Genomic DNA, 11,762 nt, shown 5'->3' on the forward strand with positions numbered 1-11,762 from the left:
GAACAATATTTTCCACCTATTAAATCAACGCTGAGTCAACTCTTTTCTTTCTTCCTGTAACTTCTCATATCAAACCCGTCAGCCAATGTTATTGGTCCTACCTCCAAAATATATCCCAACTTTGACTACTGACCATATTTACTGTTGCTACCCTAATCCAAACCAGCATCATCACTCACCAGGACTACTGTAACAACTAATTAACTTACCTCTAGAACTTCACTCCTGTTCTCTTCTCCCACTAAGGTACCAGCCTAGTGATTTTTTTTCTCACACCAACAACCAATTATCCCTACTCAAACCGATTGTCCAATAATTCAATTCAATGATGACACTACCGAAAACTAGCATTAGATCCCCCATGTTAAGGGGGGCTGTGTCCCACATACTGCCCCTACTTCAAATGCCAGTCCTGAGTCCTGGGCCACCCTTACTTCTGACTGACTATACATTGGGGGTTCCTATGCCCCCTTCCTTAGGTTCAGTAATTTGCTAGGATGGGTCATAGAACTCAGAAAAATATATATATTTTCTGATTTAGTATAAAGAATACAATTCAGGAAGAGCCAAATATAAGAGATGCATAGGACAAGGTATGGAGGCGGGTAGGGGGAGGATTTTCAGAGTCTCTATGCCCTCTCTTGGTTGTGTACCCTCCTAGCACTTTGATGTATTCACCAACCTGGAAACTCTCCAAATCCTGTCATTTAGGGGTTTTGGAAGTTTCACTACACAGGCAAGTTTGATTAAATTGTCGACCATTGGTGACTGATCTCAACCTCTTGGCCCTCCTTTCCCTGGAGGTAGGGAGTGGGGGATGGGATTGAAAATTCCAGTGCTCAACCCTCTAATAACTCCTTGGTCTTTTTGACAACCTGCCTCATCCTGAAGCTATCTAGGGGTCCTCGGCACACTAATCATCTAATTAGCATACAAAAGACACTCAACACTTCAAAGGTTTTAGGAGCTTTGGCCCAGAAACCTGAGACAAAGACCGAATATATACTTCCCCTATACCACACCACTCTAATGTTGAAATGTGATCTTAAATGTGCATACAGCTTTGTATCATATGTTGTTTTGCGGGCTTTTAAAAAACTTTTGTTATGTATAGCAAATACAGAAAACTGCATACAACAGGTCAAAAGAGAGATCCTTGCTCACCACCCTAGCAACATTTCCTGTGTCAAGTGTTTTCTATTTACAATCCCTCTTCTCCCAAAAATAACTGCTATCCTGATGTTTAAGATAATCACTTCCTTTTCAGTTTATCACCTAAACATTCTTCCCTGAACACTATTGTTTTGCTTGTTTTCCTTTGGTATTTTGATAGGATTGTTAGGTCTTTTTCTTTCTAAAGAATCCCCTTACTCCTCTTTTTTTCTCTCTTTTTCCTTGGAACTTAGTGGTTGAAATACCAGATTGTCTTTCATTTATTGTAACCTGAATTTTGTTTATTGCATTCTGTGGAATAATTTAACATGTTTTTCTGTCCACTTAATTTTCTGTAAATTGATGGCAGGATCACCTTGTGGTCAAAATTATTGCATTTTTGTTCAACGAGGGCGCTACAGACAAATGTAAGAGACCAGGAGACATTTGCAATATCTAAAATAGGAGGGAGAAAAAATAATGACTATATCTGAAGATCCAGTTAACGATGAATACACAAGACCTTCGGAAAGTTTTCTCTATTAAAATATATAACTGATTAGAAAAAAGATACACTTGTTTGTGGCTATAAAAATTTGGATGCATAAGGTAGATTGGCACACCATTCAAACTTCTTTCAAGCTTGCCTCCTTGTACTATAAATCTTGAAAAGTTAAAAACTACATTTCCAGACATTCTTGTACTTTTTAAGGAAGGTACGTTTAAGTTAGATTTGGAAGGTGAAAGTAGAGCAAAAGCCTTTTTCCTGCTGCTTTATTTTTTTTATCTTTGGCTGGCAAGCATGGTGGTGAATATAATAGTATTTTCTGCAGCAGCTTTCTAGGGCACAGTCATTGATTTATGGGTGTTGAGTAGTTGGTGCTACAGTAGCTTCTTGATCTTGAATTGTAGCTACAACGGTGTATTCTTAACTTCAGTATCTCCAGTTGCAGGGTCTTGATTTTTCATCATCCTGACAGGTAGGGGCAATGGTAGCACCTCACTTGACAGCCTAGTTCTTCACTATTATCCTGGGACTCATTTCTGATGGCCCAGGCTAAAGCCCACTCCTCCAGCCTTTTAAACAGTTTTCTAAGCACCAATTCGCTATATTAATTCCTCATATATTTAAAGTAGCCAGATCTATTTCCTGCAACTGAATGCAGATTCATACAATAATTAGTAGATATAAAAATTCCCCAAATTAACCTATACAATCAATCCCAATCAAAATTTTAAAATAATTGAACAAAATGTAAAATGTATATGGAATTTAGGTCTGTAAATGTCAACTTCGAAAATTAAAAAAAGGTAATCACCTTACAATATGTTTAAAATATTGAATGTTTTAATTTAATAATTGATGATGCTAGTTGATAGGCCTATGGAGGTTCATTATATTATTTTCACTTTTACGTGACTGAAGTTTCCGTAATAATGTAAAAAGAATATTCAGTCTGGTGTTCAAAAAGTTAGGTTGGAATTATAAATTTGGGACTCGTCAAAATAAAAATAACATTTAAAGCCATGGGATTGGATGAAACCATTCAAAGAGAATACACGTACAAAACAAGATTAAAATGTGAGCAACTCTAATATTTAGAAGTCAGATAAAGAAGATAAAGTAGACTGAGGAAAAGCCATAAGGTATGAGGAAACCAGGAAGTGAGATGTTTTGGAAGTCTAGAGAAGAAAATGTTTCAGAAATGCGGAAGTGGCCAAGTGTGTCAAATGCTACCTAAAGACTAAAATGAGAACTGAGAATTTATCTTTTGGATTTGTCAAAATGGAGGTTTAGAGAATTGAAGAAATTTTGCTATAAAGGGGAACACAAAAATTAAGCAGAGGTCAAAAGAAATTTTTTGTTTTGTTCTCTTTTCAGATACCTGATACTAAGGCATATTAGTGTACTGGTAGGATGATCTAGCTGAAAGGGGAAAAACAGATACAGGAAGAAAACAATAACCAGAATCAAGGTCCTGAATGAAATAAACAAAAGTACAAGTAGAGGGAATATTTCTTCCACGTGTAGTAGGAGTGAAGGCAATATTTATAGGTTCAGATAAATGTAGATGGATAGATTTGGTGGAGGGAAGATGAGGTTGTTTGTGCCTATTTTCACACCTTTAACTCTCTAAGCCTCAGTTTCCTCACCAGGAATACGGGAAGTACCTACCTCATAAGATTTCTGTGGATCCAATGATCAAAGAGCTAACACTAAATATTAACCTAGTGGGAAACTGTTATTAATCCTGCTAGTTCGATTCTCCATTAACAACAAAATAATCAATCTCTCGTTTTGCATTTAATAAAATACCGCAACTAAAAATAACTATAATGGATGTAACCTAATGGGACTGCATGTGTCAGAGAAGGTTTTCTCGGAAAGTTAAATGAAGTGTAGACAAATTCACAAAGGTGGGTGCTAGAGGAAGAGTTTAAGGAGGTTTAGAAACAAACAAAAATCCACTGTGGCTATCAACCAAAGGCCAGGATCACAGTGCTCTTAAGAAATCAACATAATATAAATATTCTAGCTCTTGCTGAAGCAGACTCCAGTCCAACTGAGACGTGAAAACATTTTGTGAACTTTGAATAGACCATAAACTATATAACCAAGGAGGGCAATCAGGTTTCCCCTTTCTTGCCTACTCTATCAACAGAAGCCATGTTGAGTACTGAGTAAATTACTCAGGCTTCTTCAAGTTCAGCAGTAAAGTGTCCAAGCCAGTTAATTCTATTTGCAGTAGACACTGGGCGCACATAGGAAATGGTAGCATGTAAGTTACTCTTTTGTCATCCTGGAGCTAAGATAACAACTTAGTAACTATCTTTTAAAGTCAAAAAAAAAAAAATCTTTTCAGTTTTAAAAAAAAGACTTGTATATAAATATTAGCAGAAGCATAATTCTAATAAAATTAGCACTTACAAAATAAGCATAAGCAGCCGGAGTCAAAAATAAAAATATTATTTTCTTACTGTTAGAAAAGCTTTCATGATTTTCAACACGGTGCAAGTCTTAAAAGTTACAAAAGAACAATAGAGAAAAGAGGGAACCAAAGGAAAATAAGAAATAACCTGGAATATTTTCTGAAAACAGGTGTATAAAAGGTGAGTAGGTGATAGGTTATTTACATAGAATCTTGTGTTTATGTAAATAATCAGAAAACATCATATGACTAGGAAATTTCAAATGCCTCCCATATAACATGGAGGAAGGGGGAAAAATTGTTCCCGAACAAAGATATAGTTTCAAAAGGGGAGTATTTCTATATATATTGTAATATTTCTATAGCACTGAATAGTGTTGGCAGTCATTTTGACCTTAATCCTTAGCACAGTGACCACATAGCTTAACAGTACAAACACCCTTTCCTGTACTAAACTCGACTCATTTAATAATAGAAGCAACATTGTTTTTTGAGAACTTATCAACTGTAACACACCGGGTACAAATTCTCCTTTGATTACCCAGTTAAGGAAGGTAAAGTTTATCCAACTGTGCCTCGCTAGTTAAGTTATGCCAAGTTATATATTTTTAGTCTGTTAAACAGATAAAAGAAGTAAGGTAATCGAGTACACAGGTCTAAACTGGTTAGCCATCTGCAAAACTTGCAGATTACCGGGTCCCGTTCCCAGTTCGACTGAATCGCTTTTTAAGCGGTAGGGCTGGGGGATGCATTCTAAAAACGCTCCCTAGACATTCCAAACCATGGTTCTGAAACCTACGAGACCACCTAACCTTGGAAAGCAAAATTAGCTTCATTGTTTTTGACAAAGTTTTGACAAAACGTTTTGGTTAAGGGCTCATTGACTGAAGGGGAAATTCTTAAGTATTCAGATGATCGTTCCAGTCTACATCATCCACCAAGCCCGGAGCGACTAAAGAGGTGAGCACACGCTGGCCGCCCCAAACGTTTCCGCAAAGGTGAACTGGCCGCCCCAAACGTTTCCGCAAAGGTGTTCTTTCCTCTGAGGGGAAAGAACTTGGGGATCAGACTCGATGGAGACAGAACCGACTTACTCAACCCTAACTGTGCAAGAACCGTGCTCTCTGACCCCGTCAGGGCTACTCGCAGTGCCTCCAGCCCAGTCTCCCGCGCGGTCTCTACCCGGCCAACGCTGGACGCGGAGAGGCTGCCCCCGCGCCGCGGTCACAGACCCCGCGTCCGGGGGTGCGCCTGCGCAGCAAGGCGCTGAGCGCGGGGCGCAGTCCGTTTCCTGACTTTTCGAGGAAGCGGCCTTGCGTCACTTCCGACCTCTCTCTAGCTGCCATCTTGTGTCCCCGCGTGTGTGCGCTTATTCTCAGCTGGTCTGCCCAAGACCTTCTGAGCGCCAACCCTAGTCCCCCGCGCGGCCCCGTTTCCTCTCCAACAAGGTACAAAAAGGCTGTGGACGCCGGCGTGGGAGGAGGACGGGAACGGGGGCGGGAAGTGCCCGGAAGGAGCGAGACAGGGAGGGACAGGGCTGAGGAGAGGAAGGCGATGCGACGGACAGGCGCACCCACTCAGGCTGACTCTCGGGGTCGAGGTCGAGCCAGGGGCGGCTGCCCAGGGGGCGAGGCGACGCCGTCTTTTCCTCCACCTCGCGGCGGAACCCGAGGACAGGAGCCTCAGGTACCGCGAGGCTTGCGGAGAGTGGCCGGGCCGGGCAGGCCCTGGCTAGGCCGAGGCCGAGGCCGGGCCGGGGCCGGGGTGGGGGTGCTGACCAGGCTTGGGTGAGAGCCCTTTATCCAGCCTGTAAAGATGGGGGAGTTGTGGGGGATGGGTAGGAAAGTGGGTGTTCTGGGCTCCCTCGAAACTGAATTGGGAGCGTTGCGGGGTGGATTTGGGATCCGGGCCTCGGCCTGTGTAGGACATTTGTTCTGGTGTTTTGGGAAATAAAGAGCGTGGGATGCTAGAGTGAACTAGACCTTTCTTTGCTGAGGGTTTCCCGTTTTTCTAGATGAAAGAAACTATCATGAACCAGGAGAAACTCGCCAAACTTCAGGCACAAGTGCGCATTGGTGGGAAAGTAAGTTTTAATAGTTATTATTATTATTTTTTTAAGTTTTAAAGTTCAGGTTTTTTCCTTTTGCATTTCCAATAGCGGTGGCTTGTCACTTTGTCTCTAGAGAGCATTTCACAGAGGTAGCAAATTGGGAGGGAGGAGGAAGCGAGTTAAATTAGAAATATAGTGTATCCATGAAACGTGCAGGTTGTATACTCAAAGAAAAACAAGTGAATCGAAATGAGAAGAGCGCTTAAACTACAAACATCGCTCTTATGTAAATATCTTTCCAATGTTACAGTGTTTTAAGTAGAGCAAAAGTGTTTCCTAATGTAGTAAGAAAATGTGTCATTTCAGTTAGATTATCATTGTGGCCATGGTGTCTCTGACTTGTTTTGGCCTTAATTGTATACAGTCGGTGCTTGCTTGCTTATTTATTTATTTAGTTATTTATTTATATTACTAAGCTAACCGAATTTAAATTACACCCATGTTTTCAACTATAGTTAGTAGTTTGTCTGGATTATTGTACTTGATAGTTAAAAGTTCTTGCCTCTTCTAAATTAAGACCTTTCTGTAATGCTTTCTTAGCTAAATGCAATCCAGTTTAGTAGTTGTACATTTTTTAGGGTATTTGAAGATTATCTTATAGGTACATTTTGGAATTTAAGAGCAGTGACTATAGATTTGAAAATATTACATAAGTGGCTATCTTTCTATTTTAACTTTGTAATTACGCTAAAACTGAGGGAATTAGAGTGATAGGTGTGTTTTTAAGTGATCAATTTTTGGCTAATTGGTCTTTCCTGGTGGATACTGAGCCCCTTCAAAGGGATTCTTTTTTGATTTAGTTTCTAGATTGTTCTGTAATTTACTTAAATCAGAAGTCCGCTCTAGACAGAGGTCTACCTAGTTGTATTTTCGCATTGTTAGCACATTCTTAGTATTTAACAAGGTGTGGTATAGCCTGTTGAACAGAGCATGTCTTTACTTGGTAAAACTTGTAAGGTATTTACTTGTATGGTAAAAGCTTCCATAGTCCAAGTTTATTGCCTATTAGTTTTTTCCAACTTTAAGCATTTACCTTCAAGTAGAATTTACTGTGAAATAGCCAAAAGTTGCACTTCGACTTAAATAATAAGATGTACATCTGTTAATTACTAGACTTTGCCAGCAGTAAATGTACCCTCATCCTTTTTTCTTTCTTGAAGTTGGTTGACTTCAAGATCCACACCTACCTATTAACAACAGTGAATGTTTCTTGTCCTTTTTAGCAATTATGATAAGCTAGGTGTGGCCTTCAAGTGCCAGAAAAACTCATATTTGTGGGTCAGTGTTTGGATGCTCTTATACTGGTGTTTTTAACCAGCAATCCTTTTAGTACAGCTTTGAGGAGCAATTTGAATAATGTTTGTGTGCCATTTTTTTGTTGTTAGTCTTTAACTTGTGAGAGAAATCATTCTAGGGTAAAAGAAAGTCTAGGTTTTCTAGGATTCTTAAGGCTGATGTAGGATTAAACTTTACTTGTTTACTAATTAGTAGAAGACGTATTTCAGTTATTGTAATATGAAATTTTTTTTCACCTTTGAAGAAACCTATTTAATGGGATGTAAAATCAGGTGAGTTAGTTTTGCCTTAGAGAAAACTATAAGTGTTAGGTATCTGATCAGAGCATTAATAATAATTTAATTATGTCAGTAAAAATTGAACTCTGCATAAATGAAGTATATGAAACCTATAGAAGGTATGCTGGTTTTGTTTTTCGACTGTTATTGTGGTTTCTCAGAATGTCTTTTAGAGGTGTCTTGGAAACCAGGTATCTACATAACCACTTTAAGGTGGTGCTTATTCTTTGAGGTTTTTGAGGGGTTGGTAACCAGTATTTTCTGTAGCTGTTGATATTTTCTTAAGTTAAAATGTGTTTTATTTAAGCCTTTGCTATGCTGGATCCCGAGAATACAAATTTTAAGTAGCTGAAAGTACCTGTCGGGGAGGGGCTTTAAAGGTTAGTAGGGGAGATAGGCATCTTAAAAAAATGTTTTTATCCCCCCCTCCCCCGCCCCACAGTGTACTGTATATAGTGCTATCGTGCAGTAGGAACATTTTCAGAATATAGAGGTGGAAATGATTTGGCTTGGTTGCAGGATTTAGGGAGAGCACAGAAGAGATAATGACATCAACAGTATCTTAAAGGATGATAGGAATTGCTATGGAGGTTGGGGGACAGTAAGGTAGGTGGATGGTAGTCCTTCCATGAAGAGCCTTATGTACAATGTAAAAAGCTAATTGAGCCTATATGAAGAGTATAGGAAAATGTTATTAAAGAGTTTTAAGCAGAATATGGGTGATCACATTTGCCTGGTTTTGAAAGTTTATAGGATATTTTTGAGATGTGGGATATTGGAGACTTGGCATATATGTTCAAGAGACCACAAGTTTTTCTGAAGGCTTATTCATTCATTCATCGAGTTGCTGAGTACCTTCAATGATTCAGACACTATTCTAGATAGATACTGGGTTTTATTACAGTAAACAGAATAGAAACCCTCAAGGAGTTTACATTGTAGTGCGAGGAGACAGACAATAAAATATACTTATCTCTATTAGTAATCAGTGTTATAAAGGGAAACTTGATGTAAAGAGATGAGTGTGGGAGTTGGTATTTTACATTGGGTGGTTGGGAAAGGCCACTCGATACAGACGGTGCTAACAGAGAGAAGATCTGTAGTAAGGGAGGGAGCCATGCACTGCTGGGGAAGAGAGGAACAGCATGTGCAAAGTCTCCTGTTTGGCCTATTTAAGGAACAGCATGGATGTTAATTTAGCTGAAAATGAATATACGTGTGTGATAGATGTGGTCAAGAGTGGCATAGTAGGGGCAGAACAGATCACGGTTAGGATAAGACTTTCACATTTTATTCTTGAGTATTATAGGAGTCTGTATACAGACATTTAATTGGGTTATACACTATCTTGCCACGAATATTGATGAGTGTTGATTTTTCTTCGGTTAATACAAAAATAAAAGCGTAGTTCTAGACATGGAATTTCTCAATGAGTCTTAATTTTGATTGACACATGCCACTACTTTGATCACTTTAGAGCAGATTATGTAAAAAGTAGGGCTTTGAAAAGATCATTCCTTTATATCTGACAAAACTAGAATTTTATAAATTATAAAGAGACTTCGATAATTCTTTTTCTTTCCCTCTTTTGGCTTCCATCATTGCCCTAACTTGTCTACTCACTGCATAAAAGTTTGGTCACGGTAATTTTCTTACACAGATGCAAAGGTCAGAAAGGAATTAGAAATTGTTTCCATTTGAAAATGTCTGTTATAGTATAAATGTGTGGTGTTTTCTTTCCTTTTCTCCCCACTTTAGGGAACTGCTCGCAGAAAGAAGAAGGTGGTTCACAGAACAGCTACAGCAGATGATAAAAAACTTCAATTCTCCTTAAAGAAGTTAGGGGTAAACAATATCTCTGGTATTGAAGAGGCAAGTGTTAAATTTTAATTCTTCATACACGTTTTGGCTGAAAAAACTTTAATGTTTGTTCAGTAAATGAAATTTTTGACTCTACAGTACTTCCAACACAGTATTTCATATCCCTCTAAAATATGTTTCTTCTCTGTTAATAGATATTAGGGAGATTGCTAAGTCTGAAAACCATTAGACTGCACTTTCTATTCTACCCATGCTTCACAGTGAAGTACTATATTTCATTTGCTGCTTAATAAAATGTTTAGTTTTAAAGGGATTTTAGTGGGTGTTGCTAATTAAATTTTTTGTTTTATAGGTGAATATGTTCACAAACCAAGGAACAGTGATCCACTTTAACAATCCTAAAGTTCAGGCATCTCTGGCAGCAAACACTTTCACCATTACAGGCCATGCTGAGACAAAGCAGCTGACAGAAATGCTACCCAGCATCTTAAACCAGCTTGGTGCAGACAGTCTGACTAGTTTAAGGAGACTGGCTGAAGCTCTGCCCAAACAATGTGAGTTTCTTAGTAGTGGTTTCACCAAGGGTTACTGATTTATCAGTAGATTTCTAAGATCCCATGGTACCAAATGGATGTGAATATCTTTAAATTTGGAAATGCAGCCTTTCCTCTAAAAATGTTAATTTTTTACACTGATTTTAAGCAGATGTTCTTAGTATGTTCAATAATTTAGTATGCTGTGATCATTATACTTGTTTTCTACTAGCTTTCTTGCTTTGGATAAAAGACTGAAATTTTATCTTTGTTAGCTAGAAATTATGACTTAATTTTGGGCTTTTCTGATAATTGGCAGTTTAAAATTGATTAAAGATACATTATAAATTATCATATTTCTTCAGTTGTATCTATACAACTGATATTACCAATAATCTTTAAGAATTGGTCTGCCTCTGTGCTGCTGTTTGTAATTGTAGTATGATGAGGATTTTGTTCAGGACAGAAAATCATGTAGTTGCATAAGTGTATATTAGGGGTATAGCTACTTTATGCTGAAGCCCTCTGATTAAAATTTTGAAGAATGGGAATGTAGAAGCAAGACAGGCTTATTATATGGCCTGTTATTTAGTCATCCATGTTTTTCTAGGCATTTACTCTGTTTCAGTTTATTTTTTGTTATGCATCAAGAGGCATAACAGTTTCTAGAAAGTCTTAGATTTTCGGAGCTAAAGTAGACATGAGAAATAGCCCACTGAAAATTATATGGAGCTAGTACTGTTAGGTCTCAGTTCTCAAATATAGTTCACTTTCTTGTGTAATAAAAGGAAAATGGATGCTTACCACTCAAAGACACTTAATTTTTTGGTCATTTAATTTTCATTTCCGTAAAGGTACATTGAGCATCTCCCTTATGTCATGCACAACACAACTGAGTATTTGTTTGCCTCTTCATTTGCCTCCTGAAATAAATGTTACCATAATTCAGTATATGGGTTTACCTGTACCCTAGGGATTCCCTGTTGTTCTTATACTACCTGTGATGGGCCAGAGGGATTGAATGGAAGGGTATGGAATTTGGTTTGTTGGCTGTTACTAGTATTGTAGTTCATTTGTAGACATCAGAATATCATGTTGTTGCTGGTACTATAAATGAAATCCCAAATGTCACTGTTGTTATCCTGAATATAAACCTTTCATCTGCTCTTTTGGTTAATGTTTATCGAAGACTTGGACAAATGCGTAATATTTACATTTCCCTTTTATAGCTGTGGATGGAAAAGCACCACTTGCTACTGGAGAGGATGATGATGATGAAGTTCCAGGTAGGAACCTTCACTTGTGCTTAACTAGAGAATCTTAGCTCAGGAGAAAAGGGATTCTTTATACTACAAGGAAGACTGCCTTGAGGAAGAGAGTAGGGTAAAGGAGAGGAGGAAGGTGACATGAACCTCACTTAGAATGAGAAAAATAATGCAGTGTTATTTGATTGGGACTTACGTTTGTGGACTTGGCTTTTTTCTTTTTGGGATTTTGAGAAGTTAGAGGTATCAGAACTTAAATATTTAATAAATAAGTATTTCCACATTGACTAATGTATTATTACACTGCTTAAGTTTAACTTGGAGTGGAACAGGAATGGGGAGGTTTTATACATATTCTTTAAGCACAATTTTTATGT

The 11,762-nt window shown here is 38.2% G+C and overlaps 1 protein-coding gene across 2 annotated transcripts in view; it reads left to right on the top strand.

Moving 5' to 3' along the window:
- Positions 1-5,371: 5,371 nt before the first annotated feature.
- Positions 5,372-11,762, top strand: part of BTF3 (basic transcription factor 3) — a 7,077-nt gene continuing 686 nt past the window's right edge. Inside the window, exons 1-5 of one of the 2 annotated variants that reach the window (XM_006913135.3) lie at positions 5,372-5,530; positions 6,097-6,165; positions 9,525-9,638; positions 9,940-10,141; positions 11,350-11,406. In XM_006913135.3, the coding sequence (XP_006913197.1) occupies positions 6,097-6,165; positions 9,525-9,638; positions 9,940-10,141; positions 11,350-11,406 (442 nt within the window). In that variant the 5' untranslated portion in view covers positions 5,372-5,530. Of the gene's footprint in view, positions 5,769-6,096; positions 6,166-9,524; positions 9,639-9,939; positions 10,142-11,349; positions 11,407-11,762 lie in introns of both variants that reach the window. The other variant, XM_006913134.3, reaches the window with a different exon arrangement.

Source organism: Pteropus alecto, unplaced genomic scaffold (assembly GCF_000325575.1).
Source record: "Pteropus alecto unplaced genomic scaffold, ASM32557v1 scaffold20, whole genome shotgun sequence".
Lineage (NCBI taxonomy): Eukaryota > Metazoa > Chordata > Mammalia > Chiroptera > Pteropodidae > Pteropus > Pteropus alecto.